At 39.7% G+C, this 21,171-nt stretch overlaps 1 protein-coding gene across 10 annotated transcripts in view; it reads right to left on the minus strand.

Annotated features, from left to right (window-relative positions):
• BLTP1 (bridge-like lipid transfer protein family member 1) overlaps positions 1–21,171 on the minus strand; it is a 141,477-nt gene that overhangs the window by 95,852 nt on the left and 24,454 nt on the right. For all 10 annotated transcript variants that reach the window (XM_048508691.1, XM_048508698.1, XM_048508695.1 and 7 more), the window contains exons 13-22: positions 21,037–21,115; positions 19,932–20,023; positions 17,563–17,680; positions 14,029–14,184; positions 11,770–11,867; positions 9,101–9,279; positions 8,858–8,964; positions 6,144–6,334; positions 4,634–4,861; positions 2,330–2,467 (exon numbers count right to left, since the gene is read on the minus strand). In XM_048508691.1, the coding sequence (XP_048364648.1) occupies positions 2,330–2,467; positions 4,634–4,861; positions 6,144–6,334; positions 8,858–8,964; positions 9,101–9,279; positions 11,770–11,867; positions 14,029–14,184; positions 17,563–17,680; positions 19,932–20,023; positions 21,037–21,115 (1,386 nt within the window). The remainder of the gene's footprint in view (positions 1–2,329; positions 2,468–4,633; positions 4,862–6,143; positions 6,335–8,857; positions 8,965–9,100; positions 9,280–11,769; positions 11,868–14,028; positions 14,185–17,562; positions 17,681–19,931; positions 20,024–21,036; positions 21,116–21,171) is intronic.

Below are 21,171 nucleotides of genomic sequence, written 5' to 3' on the forward strand. Positions count from 1 at the left end.
CGTAGTCACTATATAACCCCGATTATTAAAGCTAAAACAAATCTGCCTTCGGCTTATGTAGTGAAGTATTTACTTAGTGATGCATCTTCCGAGATAACCTTTAGGGTCGCTACATATCTAGCGGAAGTAATATCCCAAAGACGGTACCAAAATGTGCCCCTCAATGTATGAAATCATCTAAATTACATTGATTTGATGTCTGAGGCTCAGGTCATTGTGGGGAACATGGGAAGCCATTCAAATAGTTTTGATTAACATATGGATGTCGCGGTGGGTCTCCGGAGAGTTTGTGTATGATTTGTCCTAACTTGGTGTACTGGATTCCTCGTTGTATTGCTGTTTATCATACAAACATACTGTATGCAGAATTATTTATGCCTAATAAAGGTTTACTGTACTGTATCAATCAAGTGTCAAACCACCAACCTTTGATTAAAGTGACTGCATTCTAGTCCACATAGTTAATATGCATACCAAACAAGTCACAAAGTCATCAGAATCAGCCTTTATGAAAATACATCAATGCCTTTGAAGTAACCATAGTATAAACACTACAAAAATTGCAAGAAATGTCACAATATCAAAATAACCATTTCAGAACATAGGTGGAATCTCACAAAATTGTCACTTATACAACCATGTGGTCTGGCCCCAACAGTCCACATTTGTCTTTGCCATTCTTCCACCACTTAATTCTCTTTCAGTCAATTTACAGTGGGTTTATTTCTCCCAATCTTCAGGAATTTTTTTTCCACTTCAAGCAGTGGTTCCCAAACCTTTTTGAGCAGCTGCCCCCTTGCCACCCAGGCCACATCCCTGGTGCCCGCCCCACACCCATATCTTTTCCTTGATAGTAAGTCTACTGCAAATTCCAAACAACTTCTAAAACTGTACACACACAAATTAGGTCATGTTTTATTTCACAAATAAAACATGACCTAATAAAAGGAAAACCAATTTATTGAGTTGCTTCAGCAATATGAAAGGATATATCTGCATCTCACTCATTACGTCTTCACAGTTTTAACTAAAGATGGGGAAGAGATAAAAGGTAGTTTGGCTAGTGGATGGGAAGGAGACGAGGCAGGAAAAGGGGAAAGCCTAAGGAAGCTCTCAAGAAAGAGAAAGAGGACCTAGTGGGAGATAGGAAAATCCCCCCTCAAGTTCTTGCTTGTTCCCCCTTGTATAATATATATTTATTTTTCGATAGATACATAGATATTCTTTATGTTGAAGGACCACTTATAGTAGTCAGTAGCTTCTGATCTCACTCATTTTCAGCATTAAAGGTATTATTTCACTGTATTACATGTATATGTCTAGGTATGTTGTACTGTCACTGCATTTCTTAGATCTTCCGCAGAGAATCATACTAAATAGGCCTTAATGTTATTTACTGTAATAACACAGCAGTTACAATTCCAAAAGAAACATGTACAACCTAACACAATTTCTGTGCCTTCTTGTATTTTGCTCAACAAAATGTTGAGGAATGGTCATGGAAACCCCTGAAATGAAAACTCCCTCTGTGCTCTTGCATGAGCTTGGGACTTCATGTGTACTTATGCAGGATTATTATTCCAGAAGAGCAACAATGTTGATCTGTTGCATCAAAAATAGAGTCCTTAAGCACGTTAAATGCTTATTTATGGTGACCTAAGCTTTCCAAGAGAGCCAACATGGTATACTGGTCAAGAACAGCACACTCCAATCCAGAGAACTAGGTTCAATTCTTCACTCATCCACATGAAACCTGTTGGGTGAGTAACAGTTCTCTCAGAACTCTCTCAGCCCACCAGAAGGCAGGCAATGCCAAACTACCTCTGAACATTCTCTTGCCCTGAAAACTCTACAGGGTCACCATATGTCAGCTATGACTGGACGGCACATTTGAAATTAAATCTTTACAGCTGTGCATAATGCCTGCAGGAGAACTCAATCAGAATGTAGCATACATATGAGTTCCCCTACTCACTCACCAAGCAACAGACAAGACAGCAACGCCTTGAAAAGCCCGTTGGTTTCTGGCATGGTTTTTTTTTACTATGATGTAACTTCTTCAAAAGCCCACTGCATCAAATTGTCTATGATGTTTCCTTCCAGACACTTTCAGGTCAAGCAGCAGATAAAAAGCAACTTACTCTTTTACATTCAAAATACTGACAGGAGAGAAACATTCTAGGATGATAAAAGGTAAACTACCACTTTGGTTTGCTTTTTTAAGTTGTTTTTCTTTCAAGTCTCTTTGAAAATATATGACCTGAGGAAAACCTACATGACAGCCTGAATTAATTTTAAAATAATGACTTGCCAGACACAGACATATTACCTGGTAGTTGTCATTCAAAAACAAATTCACTGGCGATAACACAAGTTGCAACATTGTCTCCTTGTACCCTTTTTTCATCTCAAAGCATAATCTTTCCATGAAAACTGTAGGACATTCAGGACCATCACTGCTGCAATGCTGGAGAGTAAATCACCAAAACAGTTAAATAGAATATCAAAAGCTATCAAGATCCAAGAGATATCCACAGTGTTGTTCAGAGAAGGTAACACTGAAAATTCTATCTAATATAACTACTTGTTCTGAAGGTTCACTTCCACATTCTCAGGTGATATGCACACAGATCTGTAAACAGCATATACAGCTTAGGACACTATAGTCCAGGGGTCTGCAACCTGCATTCATGGACTACAAATCCCATCAGCCCCTGCCAACATGGCCAATTGGTCATGCTGACAGGGGCTGATGGGATTTGTAGTCCATGCACATCTGGAGAGCCACAGGTTGCAGACCCCTGCTATGGTCCTTTCAAAGTTCTTCCACGTTAACACATATCTGATAGTATTTTGTTGTGGGACTGTATTTTCACAAAATTATTTCTATCTGGCTGTCAAATGAGACAATAATTCCTTCAGAACCAGATGGTCGCAACCATGTTGTATCTTAGAGGAATGGAAGGAGAGGGGGCACTGCTAAAGTTTGCTCAGAATACCTAAATACATAACTCATATGTTTTGGCCTACAAAATTATATTTAGAGAAACTTAAGGAAATAGCAGTGGAGGCATCACCCTTCTCCTATGTTTAAAACAGTTAACCAGGTGATATGGTGAGACACAAAGTGGAGGAAAAAGATAAAACTTTGTTCTCAGTCCTCTACAGCTCCATGTGCTGCATATTTCTCAGCCTTAATGAGGTAAATTCCCATGTGCCTCTTCCCTTGTATGCTTAGGGAGAGTTAGAAACAGTTTTATCCCAAACTCCTTTCAAAGAGAAACTTTTCCTCCTTTCAAAGAGAAAACTAAAATAAGCATAAATGATGGAAGAGATAAAATACTATTTTTCTTAGTTATCATATGTGTTCCCATATATGTTCATTTGTCAAATGTGTTCTCCCTGATTCTATTCCTTTACAGGCTGATAAGATTTAAAAGTCTGGTTCTTCCATAGCACTCTTTCATTCAAAAAACCATCCATAAACTAAGCTACAAGGTTAGACATAGATAAGCCAAGTCAGATGTACTTCCCACCCTGCAGAGTCCCAGCAAGACAACAATGGAGGAAAAAATGGGACACATTATACATTTTAAAAGGAAAATGTTCTCTCTCAGACAGTTATTCTCTTTTGAAGATAACTTTCAACCAACATTAATTGGAATTCAAAGGTTGAAGATTAGGGACAGATCCACTGGATATATATTCTTTAGGACCCAGTCAAAATCTACTGAATAGGGCAGAGTATTGCAGTTCATATTTCCACACTGTCATAACATCAGCAGTGGGAGGAGAGAAGCCAAGTTCACTTAGCTGAACCAGGCAGGAAGAAGTAGACAACCAGTGCAATCCAGAATAGAGTTACTCCATTCTAAGAATATTGACTTCAATGGGCTTAGATTGGAGTGACTGTGTTTTTGGATTGCACTGAACAGCTACTATGTGCAACACATTGCCAGAAGGGATGCAGCTACATGCAGTTCCTCAATGAACTAGTGGGGACAGAAATATCCTTCAATAGGGAAGAGATAGACTGCCCTCCTCTTTCGCAACTGTATGTTTTTGTACGGGTCAATAAGTATAGCTTCTCTGTATTCCTTAGGAACATTTACTTCAACTGAGCAGCAGTGGTGTAGCAGTTAAGAGCAGGTGTACTCTAATCTGGAGGAACCAGGATGGATTCTCCACTCTGCCTCCTGAGCTGTGGAGGCTTACCTGGGGAATTCAGATTAGCCTGTGCACTCCCACAAACACCAGCTGGGTGACCTTGGGCTAGTCACGGTTCTTCGGAGCTCTCTCAGCCCCACCTATCTCACAGGGTGTTTGTTGTGAGGGGGGAAGGGTAAGGAGTTTGTAAGCCCCTTTGAGTCTCCTCTAGGAGAGAAAGGGGGTATGTAAATCCAACTCTCCTTCTTCTTCTACGGTGCTAACGCCCCTTGTATTTCATTTACTTTAAAGATTTCCACCCCTCCTTTACTGAAACTATATATTTTACTTGTATATTTTTTATATTTACTTGTATATATTTACTTGTATATTTTTACTTGTAGATTTACTTGCTTATTTTTGCAGGTGTGCTTAATTAAGTCTACTGTATACATGAAACCTCTAACAAAGCACCCGAAGCACTTACCACTGGTAGTCGTCCATGCACTTTGTACACATTAACAAGTACAGTAATATCCCAAGGGCGCAAAGTCAGAGGATGAGCCTGCCTGACTGATGTCTCGCTCTCCTTCTTGTCAGCACCCACTCCTACTGCAGTCCATCCAGAGCTTGAAGATGTTGACATGGACAGCACAGGGCTCGAAATCACTTCTTCAAAGTCAGTGTACATATCATCTTCACCAAAATAATTTTCCTGGCAGAATGAATTAGAAACACTTGTCATAAAAGAGCAGAACATAAACCTTTTAAGCCTCAATCAAGCTCTAATTATGCAATCTACTGTAAACACACCAATAAAGCTTGGTTTTTGATTATACCAATATAACCCGCAGGATCAAGGTTAGACATCTATTACACGCTTCAGAATTTGATGGTTTCTGTTAACGCTCATTTTTTTAAAAAAACACCAGGAACTTTGAAGATGATAAATAATAAAATACGTTATTTATGAAGCAAGTAGGAAGGCTCAAGCCTTTCTGCAGAGAACAAATTAGGATAAGGTTCATGTTAATCTCAGCCCTCTGGATAAGGTTCATGTTAATCTCAGCCCTCTGGTGAGAGCCAGAGTGGTGTGGTGTAGCTGTTAAGAGCAGGTGCACTCTAATCTGGAGAACCGGGTTTGATTCCCTGCTCTGCCACTTGAGCTATGGAAGCTTATCTGGTGAACTAGATTAGCTTGTGCACTCCAGCACATGCCAGCTGGGTGACCTTGAGCTAGTCACAGTTCTTCTGAGCTCTCTCAGCCCCACCTACCTCACAGGGTGTTCGATGTGAGGGGGGAAGGGAAAGGAGATTGCAAGCCCCTTTGAGTCTCCTTACAGGAGAGAAAGGGGGGAGATAAATCCAAACTCTTCTTCTTCTGTGCAGAACAAGCACACACTGCAATCCGGGTACGGACTGCAATCACCCTCAGCTGCCTGTATTTACATGAAAGGAAAATTATCCTGAATGTAAGACGCACAAATGTTACACCTCAAAATATTTTTTATATTATTGGACATAACTTTGTAAGCAAATTTAGGACTATACCATGCTGTTTCTTTCTTTCCTGTTTAATGACATATATGGGAGAAAAAATTCGTTATGCATGTTAGTATCTAGACTTTCCGTTATACAGCAAATGACTTTGTTCAGATGACCTAGTTGAAAACTAATATTAAATTCAGCCCCCAAAGGGAACAATATTCACTACATTTCACAAGGGCAGGCATTTCCTTTTCTTCAGCATCTTTAAGAAGTCCTTTAGACAAATAAAAATCTTCACCTGTATTCCCTTTATTTTAATGGTTTTTCTAGCCTCCCATCAACTACGCAGGTATCCCATCTGTCCCTCCAATATCCCTTAAAGATTTGATTTTCTTTTTCAAAGAGCCATATTTGGTTAAATACTGAACTACAGTTGGTTCCAGAGCCACAGGTGCAGATTCCCCATGCTAAGGGTTTGTGTAATCACCAGATCATGGAGTTCTCCATACCTTTATGGACAGGAAGGCTTTCAAAAGAGGTCCATATAAAATTATATGAGAGTCTGGAGAGAGTTCCAGTTCCACACGGAGTCTGTCAGGTGGAAGCTCAGAAGGGTCAACAGGAGGGCGGGTAGATGCTAAAGGTGATTTTTTCTGGGATGGTCTCAATCCAGATAACATTGTTTCTTCCATTTCTGACACTTTGGGTTCATGAAAAAGTAAAATAATTCTGTCATTATAATTAAGCATTTAACTTATAAAAATAATACATGAAGTAAAATGTTTGGTATGGTGATATGATTTCTGTTGATATCATCACTTAGGAAATGAATTCCACAAAGCTAAGAACAAGCACCAGGGAAGGGAAAATAAGTGGCAATTTCCACAACGTTTGTCTCTTAATTACAGGATAGTTTTACCTTCCTGGCACACATGGTCCTCCATACCTCTTACTAAAATTTAAAATTGTTAATTAATATATATATATTAATTTTATTGCATCTATATATAGAACACAGGTTTATATATATTAATTTTATTGCATCTATATATAGAACACAGGTTTATTATACAGTTCTCAACGGCAACAAAAACTGGATCATTCCCTCTGACTGTTATGAATAATATGCTGTGATAACTGTACTGTGTGTTCGTTAGCAAATCATGGACCAGAGTCAGTGCAGAAGATAAAATTCAAAAATTACATGGAAAAAAATATTCTGACAGTTATGGCTGTTGACCAAATGCTTCCAAGATCAGCAACTCCTCCTTATACTAAGTATAATGAACTTCTAACTAGAATCATTGCAATAGTATAGCATTAACCTGAGTTCCTGTTTACATCAAATGAAATGAAAATCGTGATCTACAACTTTTTAAAGAAAAATCCAATTTCCTTTTAGTATCTTGGTTTACAGCATGCAGTTCTTTTTTAATATTCAAGTTTCTGTGTTGTCTATCAAAAAAAATAGGCATGCTCCACGAATATCTGCATGCAGCAGGCTGCCTCATCAACTCTAGGAAATGCTTTCAGCACTCTCCATGTTTTTTTCAAAAAGCAGAAGAGTCTGGAAGGAGCAATGCAAATAATAAACGTTGCCTCCACTACAGGCATGCTGGTTATCCAACTGAGGTTACCTACTGGCAACCATGATAATTAGGTCCCCCAAGCTCCCTTCTGCAGTTTTCAGAAGTTGCAACAAAAAACAACAGACAATAAGAAAACAGTAAAATAAAGCTGTGTGCTAAACTTGCATACTATTTATTGCATCTAATATGCTTTTATTTCAGGGGTGTCTAGGAAACCCATCAACAATAATAACTAAACAAAAGTATCACAAAAGTGTTTTAAAGAGAAAAAAAATTATGAGCAATACTAAACTAGGCTCCTGTTCTCCAGATCTCGATGATTTTCCCCCCAAAAAAGGCTATGTCTCTTGTAGCAGCAACATTCCATTTGATAGATTAACGGTAAGGCTACTGGTGGTTTAACTAAATAGCAACAAATACTGCTTGTTAAATAGAAGGAAATATATTTTCTTTCACTATGAAAACACTGTGTTTTGGGATCAAGACTGGGTCATTTTGGAATTCTTTGTCAAAACTGATAAAAGTGGAAAGATCAACACAGCCTTAACATGGTGATTTTTTTAGTCTTATTCCATTCAGATTTTTAAATGACACTAAAGGTCAATTTATTCCGCAGGGAATATGGCAGTGATGTCAAACCAGGATTTGGGTCCTCTTAACCCTACACTTTTTGTTATTGCTGTGTGTTTTATTACTGGTTTAAACACAGTATTTATCTTACAGTTTTAACAGGAAAGGATAGAAAGTAACAAAGCTTCCTTTGGGAGGCAAGAACTAATTTACAAATAGTTCAACAGGTACCACAAGGGCACAGAGGCAGAGCTGCAATGAGGTCTTCTGGGACGGCTCGCTGCAGGCGCCACCATTGCAGTCATGGGCAGGGGCATGTCGGGCGCAGGGCAGGAGGGGGCGCACGGGCAGTTCATGTCCCAGGCACAGTTTCCCCTCCCTTCATCACTGCAAGGACATGCACGACTTCAAATCCTCCCAGTCAGAAACATACTGGTTTCCCAGCAACAACATATTATTCCTTCTTCAGATCTCTCTTCTGCATGTTCTGCCCTTAGGCTACATTGTTTCAGCTCCCACAGAGGCTGATACATGCTCACAAAGTGAAAAGACCACCTTATCTCTACCTGATCTCTGTGGTCATTTTTGGAGGCCTGGCCCTACTTTCTGAGGTTAGGCTGATGGCCACCTGTGAAAGGGCCTTCTCAAACAATTGTTTTGTTTCATTTGGCATTTCCTCAGTGATCTCTCCTTCCTGACAAGAGTTTCTTTATTTTAACTTTGGTTCTGGTTTTAATGATGTGTTGTTCCATTTGGTTGGTTTTAATGGTTTAAAAATGCGATTTTATTATGTATGTTTTAATTTGTTAGCTGCCTTGGTGGCCTTTCTGAGAGCAGAAAAGCAGGATATACATTCTATAAAATTATTTTATTGGCCCAATAGCTTAATTCACCCCAAGCCAAGAAAGAGGCTACACAATACAGTGGCACGGTTTATATCCAAAATTTCTCCAGTTTTTTCAGTTTATTCTGCTTCGGTTCTAGTTTCTCTCTCAAAATGCTTCCACAATAACCCTAAATTTTTCTTCATGGTTAAGCAATAAAAGCAATTACGTGACACTTACATGACTGCTTTAACTGCTCATCAGCTTTCTGGGGATAAATTGGATGCCACGCGTAGCCAATTGTGAGCATAACACTTGGAACAGTCCAGCATTCGACCCAGCCAGCCCTTTTCAAAAAAGAGCATAAAAAAATAAATTGTGGTCATTAAAACAATTTCTGAACACAGGCAGTAAACACAGGAACCACTAACAAAAGTACAATTGACCCCAATATGTAGCTGATAAAGAGAAACAGGCACTCACTCTTCCTGAGTCATGTTCCTCCATTTTGGTTTACTTGGTTTTTGACCACTCTGATTTTCAGCTGAGTTACAAGATTCAGGATTTAGTTTGTTAGAATGACAATCATTTACCAACATAAAGAGAGAATATTTACTAGGGTGGCAGTCTGGAAGAAATAAATGAAGATCTAGACCTTCTCCCTGAAAATATAACATAGAAACCAATATTCACACAAATTATATTTAAAAACCCATGGAAAACACCTCAATGTTGATTTTGCGCCCATTTTACAGATTCGTATTTTTGCAAAAAATATACAAAAAAGCTGGCAAGACGTTATAGTCCTCACAATTTTGTCAGGATATACAAGAGAGTGACAAGAAGTCTCAAGATTTTTGTCAGTAGACTGGGGAGATGAGGATTATTTTATTTACAATGGAAAAAATCAAGTTCATTGCATAGGAGGAAGAAGGCATCACAAACAGCTGTAACCACATCCCAAATGTTGGTGGTCTGGCTTCAAGTACAGAATTATCTGCCATGATATCTGTCATAGATTGGTCCCTGGCTGTAACTGTTCCCCCTCAGGTTTGGGAGATGCCCCCTCTGTTACGTGTCTTCCAACTGGGCCAGGAAAACCTTCAGTAGAATAGAACAACTCCAGGATTAGCAGACCTATACTCTTACCATCACAGAGAGGGAGGTATATCCTTTTTATTCTCTTTTATCCTTTCCCTTTTATTCACCAATGAGAAGGGAAATACAGGAAGCATTTTGGACAAGGTTAGGTCTGAGAGTCTTAAGATAAGTGGAAACAGTGTTAAGAAGTAGACCTCTTTAACAACCTTGCGCTCTCTATCAGGTAGGACTAGTACTGGGAGTGGAATCCAACCACTGGAGGAGACAAGAAGTCAGCCCTGCTTACAAGGCTGCTGAGATGCCTTCCTCCTCTGAAGAAGAAGAATGTTTTTAAATGTCATTTATTGATTGATAAGACTTTATATCCCACTCTCCCCAGCCCAATGACCAGGCTTAGAGTGACTAACAAATCAAAACAACAATAAATTAGGCTAATAACGATATTAAAATATTAAAATATTAAAACATTAAAACATTATCCCATTCCAGATGGCGCTGAATCCTTTAGGTAGCTTTAAGGTGCCAGTGACCCTTCTGCTTTCACATGCTCCATCACTTTTCAAAAGCAGTACTGTACTGTGCTGCCAACTATCACTGCCTCCTCCCTCCATCAGGATAAGAAGCAGCTCTGGTGGGGACAGCCAACGGAGCTGCTGGCATTTCTCCAATGCCTCAGAGCAAAGCACTTCCTCTTCCAGCTCCGTATAATCTACAAAGCTGGTCTCACCCCAGGATCACATTCCGGGCAAAACAAACAAAAGGGGAGTCTCTCCCCTTGGGAGACTCGCTGCCATTGACTATGACCAAAACTAAAATCTCAGCCTGCTCTTTTTCAACCATACCTCCACAGCCTCCAGATATCTGGTCAACACATCCAGGGCAGCATCCTCTGGCTTTCAATCAACAGATATAGATGGGTGTCATCAGCCCAAAGTTCTGGAACAGCTGAGCTACAGGGTCGCATGTACATGTTAAATAACACTGTTAAATAACATTGGCGAGAGCAAGTGTCGCAGCTGGGACACTTCTTGCCAAATGCCACATGCTACCCCCAACTTGGAGAAACAAGGTCAGTCATTGTTCCTCATGATACCTGGTAAACCAATCAGATTGTCTATGGAACTATCACTGATATTTCATTTGACTGTCTATCAAGCCTTTTCTTTCTCCCTTTGACACTCCATCAGACAAATCTTTTGAGCAGCAGAAATAATTGTCTACCAAGCAATTAAAGACTATTTTATGGACAACCACATAAAACATTCAGTTAACTGCTATCATATATTCAAAATTATACCAGAGACAATATGGTGGCAGAACAAGTGACACTACAGGGCTGAACCAAAACACAGAACATCTTTTCAGTTAGTCATCTTGCTCACTACCCCATGAAGTAGTAAATGTTGGCAAATGTTCACCTGATAAGCAATGCTGTACAGTTAAAATCACTCTCTGCATAATGCAGTGGAATGCAGAATGCTTCCCTTAAAAGTTGAAGCCCCAATTTAAGTCACTTCCATCATTCCCATCTTTGCCAAGAGAGACAGAAGGGACTGAAAAATACCGGGTTCTCATATTGCTGAGGATCACCTCCTAAAGAAGCTGCCGAAGCTACCTTAAAAACATGCCCCCACTAACAGAGGGAGCACACTTCCCAGCTCCACCCCCTTGCCAAAAGAGGGAAATAATCTGATTAGGCTCCATAAATGGCCAGTCTTTTCTTCTGTTTAAAGGGTTACTACAGAGAGAGAAGGAAGGAGATGATCGAATGCATAAAAGAAAATAACGTTGACCATATGCACAGCAGAAAGAAAAGTCGGATTTCATAAAATACAGTGAACAGTTTGAACCACGCTACATGAATTGAATCCATCCATTTTGGTAAATTTTGGCTAATGTTCACCTGATAAGTAATGCTGTTCAGCTAAAATCAGAATGATATTCAAGCTCTCTTTAAAAAGAGACTTTTCTTTGCTTGTAACCAGGTTCAAACTAATACCATTGAAGGTATTTGAAAACAAATGCATTATGAACAGGATAAAGCTACTTACCCTTAATGAGAATGTAGTACTGCAGATGTTTGGAACAAAGTCATCAAAAGGTAAAGAAAAATCTATGTTTAATGTTTCCCCACAGGCTGCCACATAAACTACAAGAGATAGAAAAATCAGATACCAGTCATTCAAGCTAAAATTTTCTTTCTAAAGGCTATACAACTTTCATCACAACTGCACTGGAGTCAGAGTTTCAATGCCACTTTCAACCTGAAGAGCTTGAACAGAATCAAGAAGAAAAAAGAACAACAGAGCCCTTTCTCATGTCTGTCTACCTCACATAGTTTGAAAACATATTCTTCCAGCACAAAAGGAGTGGGGATAAGTATGTATTACTCAGCTGATGCAAGACATTAGAACAGCAGCCCAATAAGCTAATAAAACAATATGTAGCCAGCACATTTCTGGTTCACATGAGAGATGCCTTTGCTATTTAGGGAATGGCCATGTTAATCAGTAAGACAGTGTGGTCAGGTGGAGGAGCCAGAATTCACTTCTGCAAGCTTCTCTTTCTATAGTTTCTGCAACTGCTCTATCAGCCCAGTAGACACATGAAGTGTGGCAAGAGAGCCCTGTCAGGAACCCTTTTAAAAACATGTGCTGCCAGGTAAGTGCTTCAACACTTGAGTGAGAGCACATGTGCTTATCTGGGACAATGGGTAAAGGAAGAGAAACAGAAGTCTCCATTGACCATAATTCACCACAAGTTACAACTTTCCAGCAATAGTATAAGTCAGCCCCTGCCACCCCCTCACATCCTGCTGATATCACAGAGAAGTGCCCAGGTCTACTGCTGGGCATACCGGAAGGGGGCCAGGTCTACCACCTGGAAGTGGGCCAGGTCTACTACTAAAAATGCTGGAAGGGGCCCAGGTTTATAGCTCGGAAAGGGCCAAGTCGGCATGCCGGCATGGGCTCTGGAGGGTCAGCAGTTCGTAGAACCCAGCCCATCAGCGCCCCGCCTCATGACCCCCAAGATGCGCACGCGGAGATTTTCAGGTCATAAGCTGGAGGGGGGGAGGGGAGGGGAGGGGAGGGGGAGAAAACAGAGAGACCAGCTTCTCTCCCACACTTTTACCAGTGGAAAGGATGACCGAAGGTTTTTCACTCTCTTCTCTGGCAGCACATGCCCTAGAAAGGACACATGGAACCAAAGAAAAGTGGTGAACAGCCCCAGTCCCTTTTCCATGAAGAAAGCAAGGTAGCAGGAAGAAACCAGAAACATCTTCTCTACACTGCTAAGTAAATGAGCATTTTGTACTATGAGTTCCCCTGATGTATGTCTGATTGCAAGTCCATTTAGGCACCTGTATTGGGTGAAGAGTGTGGTCTGGCACTGAAAAATGATAAATTCAGAAGGGCTATGCAGATCTCCTCAGAGTATCCAATGGCTACCACAGGCCAAAAACAATCAGAACACACTATCCATGTGTAAACAGTAATACCATATATACTGGTGTATAAGACTACTTTTGAAGCCTGGGAAATCATCTGTAAAGTCTGGGGTCGTCTTATACGCCCGGTACGTAGTCTTATATGACGAGTATAACCCAAACTCTATATTTTAACTGGGAAAGTGGGGGGTCGTCTTATACACCCAGTAGTCTTATATGCAGGTATATACGGTAAGTCCCTCTACTCCTAGCCCAAAATAGTAAACCACTCCCTGCCCATGTCATCTCCAAAATTCCTTAGAGAATTTTAAATTTATTTAGATAATGTATCTGACACCTCTATAGAGAACTATGTGGTGGGTCATAAGGGTACAAAACAATAAAATAAGGATAAAATTATTAATGGTTACTTCAGCTCAGAGCAAAAGAGACAAGAGTGTTTGAATTTTCTTTATACCTTCCTCTGCTCCTTGCTAAGAGACTGTTACATCCATATTAATATGAGCTACTGGGTCGAATGGAGAGGTCATAATCTCAGCACAAATAATGCCTCAGATACACTAACCAGAAATTATACAGCTGATATAACATATGGGCAAATTAAAACTTCCAGGTTAGTTGCTGCTGCATTTATCCTTGTAACTGTTATGCCAAAAATAAAATAAAAAATTATAAACTGTGGTAACCTGACAGTAGAACAAGTAGGTAGCATTGCTATGTGAGGGATTCCAGGACCATCTGTAGCACACATTTCACACACATACAGGAAAAGCAAATTTTATTATTTTCAGTAAGCATTACTTCTTGATATTGGAAGGGAAGCTGCATGTCTGCTTGAAACATATCTACACATGCTTCCTACCATTTTCCTGTTGCTTTGTGGAACAATCGATCCAATTGTGCTGGTTTGCTGCCCAAATCATTTCAAACTGATGAAACATGATTTTAAAATTCCACGTATAAGGAACAAATGCATAGATATCAGGAGCACTGTCACTGGACCAATCCTGGATCAAATCTGAAAACAGAGGGCATATGGCATTGCAGTTTGTTTAGAAACTAAATTATGTTAAGTCTACATCTTCATTGTTTCTGTTGAAGGAATTCTAAAGTAGAGCAAGTACCTTCTGTGTGAAAACCATCCCATCTGTTTAATTACCCAACCAGAAAAGTATTTGGGTTTTTAACAGTAAATAATGAGAAGAAGAAATACAGCATTCCTGCTTCTTCCTGAGGGCCCAAATTGTCATAGCTAGAAAGCAGTAGCTGTTGCATTTCTAAAAACATTAACAATTTCTGGCAGGATGTCTGCATTCCTAGGAAGGAAGCCTTTTTTTCCTTTTATTTGTCAATTGTTAATGGAGGCAAATAAAAAAATGAGTCAATATTCTACTGTTTTACATTGCCATCTTCAACAGAGTTAATCCGTCAAATGCTTCTATTTCACAGCAGTCATACTGGTTTAGATCCTATAACTCTTACACTAAGTAGGACTGTATGATTATCTTCTGCCAAGTTTTCTTCCAATAGACAGATGTGCCCTCTGTTAAAAGTCTTCCCTACTATAGGAAGGAAGTCACTGGACCCAACCCAGAAACTACAAAAGGATCAGTTTGATTATAAACTTAATTAGACCGAAGCTTTAAATCAGTAAATTGAATAAGGTGAATATATTAACTTTAAGATGCTAATAAAATGCAAAGGATAAACAGTTCCAAAAACCTTTAGCATTTATACTGGCTCTAAATGTAAAATCTTTGTAAGATTTAGCAAAATATCATTTTGCACATAACCATTTCATCCACTCACTTATTTGGCATAGGACATTTTTAAAGAAGTATTATGGTATATAATTATTTATATAATTATTTTTTCATTTAAATGCATTTTTATTTTAACACAGAAGTTCCCCAACCCTTCCCTGTAATTCCGCCCTTTAACTGACTGTCAAACTTCCATCTGCTGAACATCAGTGAGATTTTTATTTCTTCTGGTTGATTTACAATGTTATAGTTGCTGAGTATCTCTGATGTCCTTGGGTAGGAGCATAAAGGTAGCCCTGCTGGAGCAGACTAGTGATCTATCAAACTGTTTCACACAGCAGTTAAGCAGCTATCTTGCAGGCCCAACAGAGCATAAGAGGCTAGAACTTCCCTGGAAGTTGTCTTCTACCATTGGTATTCAGAGACCTGCTGTCTTGGATGATAGATGTTCCATTTAGCCTCCATGACTAGAAGCCACTGATGGACCTATCCTCCCATGCATCTGTTTAATCCTCTTTTTAAGTCATGTATGCTTGTGATCATCACTACAACCACAGGCAGTGAATGCCACACTTTAATTAGGAGTTGAATGAGCAAGCACCTCATTTTTGTCAGCCTGAATCCATTGCCCATCAACTTCATTTGGGACTCCCAAGTTCTAGTATTGTAGGAGAGGAATAAAAAACACTCACTATCCCCTTTCGTATAATTTACAATTTAAGCTTTTATCAACCTCTCCCCCATCATCTGTTTAAAAATATAAACATTTTGATTGCTCTCCTCTGTACTTAGACCATCTCCACCACGTCATTCTTAGACACCATTACCACAAAAGTGGACATTACTCCAAATGAGGAGTGTTGTGACATTGGCCATTTTATTTTTAACTCCTTTCAGGGACATAGGTATATATTTTTAATGGGGTGGGTTGAGGGGAGGGCCACGCCCCGACCCACCCCGGGAGCGTGGCCATGCCTTCCCAACCCCCCCCCCTGCCTCAGTGCTTATAAAAGCAGCTCTCTGAGGCCAGGCACAGCAGACTCCCCTGCCCCGCCTGCCCACACTGGCTAGGCTCCCAGCAGGCAGCCAGCAGTCCCTTCTGCCCTCCCCTCCGGGCGGAGGTGAAGCTAGGGAAAATGGAGCCCACTACAAAATCTGAGTTTTGCGTGCCCCCCCCCCGGGATGCCGTTGTGATGCTGGAATCCACCACCAAACAGCAACATTTTCAATGGTGTTTAAACTAGGGAGCCCAGATTCTCCTTTTAAATCCACCTTAAAGGGAGAATCTGGGAACCCCAGTTAAAACAACATTGAAAGTGATGCTGTTTAGGAGTGGATTATCCCCCACCCTGAAACAGCATCACTTTCAATGTTTAAACTGGGGACCTCAGATTATCCCTTTAAATCCATGCCAAAGGGGGTGTATTTAAAAGGAGAATCTGGGGAAATTTGGGGGGGACGTGCCTGGTGTCAGGGGTGCAATTGTTAAGCTAGCAGCAAAAAACTTTCAGGGTCTTTAGGAGACTCTCCTGATGATACCACCCAGATGTGGTGAAGTTTGCTTCAGGGGGCCCAAAGTTACGGATCCTCAAAGGTGTAGCCCCCATCTCCTACTAGCTCCCATTGGAAACAATGGGGAATGGGGCACCCAGTTTGGGAGTCCTTAACTTTAGACCCCCTGAACCAAACCTCGCCTAATTTGAGTGGTATCATCAGGAGAGTCTCCCAAAAAAATCCCTGAAATTTTGGTGCTGCTAGCCTAAAAACTGTGCCGCCTGCCAGCCAAAAACTGAAAAAAACACTTAAAAATACAAAAAACCCACAAATGGGGGGCGGAGCTTCGGACATGTAATGGGGAGGTTTAAACCTGGGGAAAAAAAACTTACCTACATCCTTGAATCCTTTCCTGCTCATTCCCAGTGTGACTATTGCTTTTTTCACAGCTACTGCACATGGAGTCAATACTACAACCTCAAAATACCTTTCCCCCTCAGTCTTGGTCAGACAAGGTACATGCGTGTGGCTCCACTGTATAGCTTTCATAATTCATACTGGAGCAAGCCATTTTATTATAGCGATAACCTGAAAACCTTTAAACAGTGTCAATCCTGTCCAGCTGAACTGCTACTGAATATTATGAGCCATAAAAAGTAATAAGTACTAAATAAACAAACTTTATTTTATCAAGGATTTATAAAACCTTTTTCAAGCACTGGCTGGTAAAGTAGAAATCAAAGTGCAGCTTTTTAAACTAGGCTAATTCAGCCCAATGGGGGTTTGGAACAAAAGAGCTTTTGATATTTCTTTTAGTATTTACATCATGCATCCAGACAATAGTAAAACTAATTAATTCTGCCAAGACATAAATCATTTAGATGAATGCTACACCAAAAAGTTCTTCAATGAAACTGCAATGCAGGCACATATTCTGAGCTGCTGCAATCAAAATAATTCTCCGGACTAGTTGATGATGAAAGTAAAATAAAATGAACTAATAAAAAAATAACGTCTTGATGCAGCAGTTCTTAATAGGCATATCTGTTCACCAACACGCTTCTCGTAACAGCAATTGCTATTAGTTATATATTTTTTGAAACTTGCAAAACACATGTTATATAAAATAGAGCCATTACCTGTAAAAAAGCTTTTTTGAGCAAAGATAAAATGGTAGGTTGCCTTATACACTTCAACTTCACACTGCCATGTTTGTGGCATGTTCCATATCCGGGGATAGGTGGAATTAATATGAAACTGAACAAAACACAAACGCAGCATAATATAACAAATATATGAACAGGCAAGATAAAGTAATAACTGTGTTCTTGGGGAATAATTAAAATATATTCCTGCTGATGTAATTTTAATTTGTTTAAATACTTCAAAATCAAGGCTTTTATTTTTATATGAAATGAACACTTCTAGAACCCATGTATGCCATCTGTTTTCATAGCAAAGATTGGTCAACTTCTGATCTTATTATCTGGTATGAAAAACCCATTTTTATATTGCACTACAACAAATCATTTAAACTATCTTGTAATGTAAGATAGGATTCTGTAATCACAACAACGAAGACGCTGGCACCTACTAGATAAGTTGATGTGGTGTTTGGAATATTCAAGCACATTTTAAGTGTTGTGAAAATAAGAAACATGAAATGGTTAGTAGCGACCTTAGTTTCAGAAGGGTAGGTACGTTTGTGTGCAACAGAAGAACTAGATTGGAGTCCAGTAGCACCTTAGAGACTAACAAGATATTCAGGATATAAGCTTTCGAGAGTCAAGGATCCCCTCCTCATATACCTGAACAAGTATCTAACAAAGGGATCTTTGACTCTTGAAAGTTCATACCCTGAAAATCTTGTTAATCTCGAAGGTGCTATTGCCCTCAGATCTAGTTCACAGGACACCTGTACCAGATTTGGCAGGAGCTAAAGCTTCCACAATGGCTCTGATAACAAGCTGTGCTGGCAAGATATAGGCTGCATTAAAAGAAGATTCAGAAGGTGAGGGAGAGAGAAAGCTGGAATATAGGAAAATCATGAGGAAAGCAGGGTGATGTCAGAACAGTAAGAAAAGGGCAGTCAGAGAAGGTAAAAATCCTATGGGAGGAAAACAGAGCTAAAGAAAAGATAAGGTATAGGATGGGGTTGCATGAAGAAAGAATTAAGGAGGCTGCTGCCTAAGAGCCAGAGGAGTTGAATGAATAAAGAGTGACTAGGGAGGAAAAAGAGGGAACTGAAAAAATAATGGATGGTTAAGGTGACAAAAAAAAAAAGATAAGACTTACTCAGAACACAGGAAAGGGAAGTTCTATGAGAAGTTTGCAGGAAAGAATGGTTTAATTTAATTTACTTCATTTATATCCTGCCTTTCTTCTTAATGGAGACCCAGAGTGGCTTATGTGGTCCTCTTAACCTCTATTTTATATTTCCTGTGAGGTAAATTAGGCTGAGAGTATGTGAATAGCTCGAAGTCACCCAGTATATTTCCATGGGAGATTGGAGATTAAAAACTGGGTCTCCCAGATCCCAGTCCAACGACTATACCATACTGGCAACAAGCCTTTTTGGCAGAAAATGAAGGGTTCCTATGGCTGCCATCTCAAAAGGGTTTATGCAAGTTTAAGAAATCTATGGAAGGGAAGATTCTGCCAGGCACAACTTTTCTCATTACCACAACACTATGAGGAGGAGGAGCCATGCTTGAGTTCTCTGTATAACACTCAAAAGTAGCACATCCTCTCAAGATTTGGATCTGGTTGAGAAAGTTGAGCAAAGAAGGTAACAGAAAAATATGAGAGAAAAGAATTCTTAATTACACAGGGTTTTATGGTTTGGATAAACATGTTCACCTAGTATCTATCACATATATTCCTTTTTTGTTGCATGTATCTTTATATTGTATAGAATACATGTATTTATAAAAAGATATGGATCTGGAAACTTCATGTAAACTAACAAGGCTAAGAAGCAGTAAAGAGGCAAAATTAACTCAAAAACATTTGCATTAGCCTATCCATTATGCAGAAGGAAAATGAACTAAATAGTCATCAGGCCAAATCCTGGCAACTGGCAGCAGCACCTAGACAGATTTTGCCTCCCTACCTATAACAGCACAGGCTTTCCCTTCTGACCAGTACAGATGTTACTGTCACAGAGAGAAAACTCACTTGATTTCAGCCCCATTTTTCTTTCTGGACCATAACATACAATGCCTTAGATCTGTTATTATACAAATCAAACTCAGGCTAAAGTTACAGAATCACTGCTTCTCCTCACAGACTTCCAATAATGAACTTAAACTACTAGACCAATACTACTATGGTGCATTCTCTGTCAGGCTGTTCTTGAAGACTGCTCAAATTCTGCATATGTCAACATGCATACTACTGAAGCAAAATATGTGGTATTCTAATTCTAGTTTTGTGATGATCCAAATTCTGGCAAATTTTAAAACAAAATAGTGATACTGTTGTGGTACTTATGAATACCAATACTTACAGCTAACATTTCTGCTTCCAAGAGAGTTCGGTACTGCATACTGCTAGTGGCGTCTACATGTAAAAGTTGTCCTTTAATTGTAGGAGTGTAACCTAAGAAATCAGAGCAAAAGAATAAACATATGCTTCTCTCTCTCTCTCTAAATACCACATCATAATGTTTAATTAGTGTTCTCACCCCCTTATATATCAGAATTAAGCACATCACGCAGACTTGGACCAATTTAAAGATAAACATTTCATATAGTATGCAGCATGAAGACGACATTTCTATGTACATTGCACAGCATTCCATATACAGCTTTGAGAGAAGAGGAAATATGCCTGCAACAGCATAACAAGATGTGCTAAACAACCAAGTGCTGGTCTTTGTGCAGATACCAAAATCCACATAGTGGGGCCAGTCAGCTACCATTGCTGGGTCAGCAAAACCAGGGAACTTCCCAGCTTTGGAAAAAAAAATCTAAAACCCCCATAACTCACTGCAATGCATGTGCTTGTGAGGACATTTTTTAAAAAACCTAAGACTAAAGTTTGGTTGTACCGTGGGTTGTTGAAGAAACAACAGTGGATGTGAAGATACCTGCACAGGAGTTTCAGTAGAAAGGCCTGGAGGAGGACAGGATGGAGACGACACCAAATGGAGCAGGGGGCATGATGGCAATTGCAGGTGGAGGGCAATGCCAAGCAGCAGCAGGAGGAGGTGAAATACACAACAAATCAGACTTCCCCAGTCCCAAAGGGTCTCCCCGCTGTCATTTACCATTGCAAAATTTTCTGTGCCGTTAATACCTCAACATTAATATGCACTTTAAAATGTCCTCTTGCATAGATAGATGGCAGTAGAAGCCTGATCCTAAACTCATTCAACTCTATGACACAAGGAAGGCAGAAGAGCAAACAAACATTCTGGTTTCAGGACTGAATGCAAACTATCAGAAGTGTGTAAATATACAGGAGGGAAGCCTCAGCGAGTCAGAGATAGGCTTCTCGAATCAACACTTCATATCAGTCAACCACACTCCCACAAATAAATGAACTTTGTTGAGACTTCAACTTCAAACGCGTTTTCCCTGCTGAACACAAAATACTTTGCTTGAACCTACCTTTTTCATCTACAGTCATGGGAATATTGACTTCCAAATAAGAGCCTGCTCCAACATTTACGTGTATAGCATTAGTTTCCTGCCAATAAAAACCATGCACCAATTCAATTATTTGCACCAAGACTCCTCCCTGCC

The sequence above is a fragment of the Sphaerodactylus townsendi genome, linkage group LG10 (genome assembly GCF_021028975.2).
Source record: "Sphaerodactylus townsendi isolate TG3544 linkage group LG10, MPM_Stown_v2.3, whole genome shotgun sequence".
NCBI classification, from domain to species: domain Eukaryota; kingdom Metazoa; phylum Chordata; class Lepidosauria; order Squamata; family Sphaerodactylidae; genus Sphaerodactylus; species Sphaerodactylus townsendi.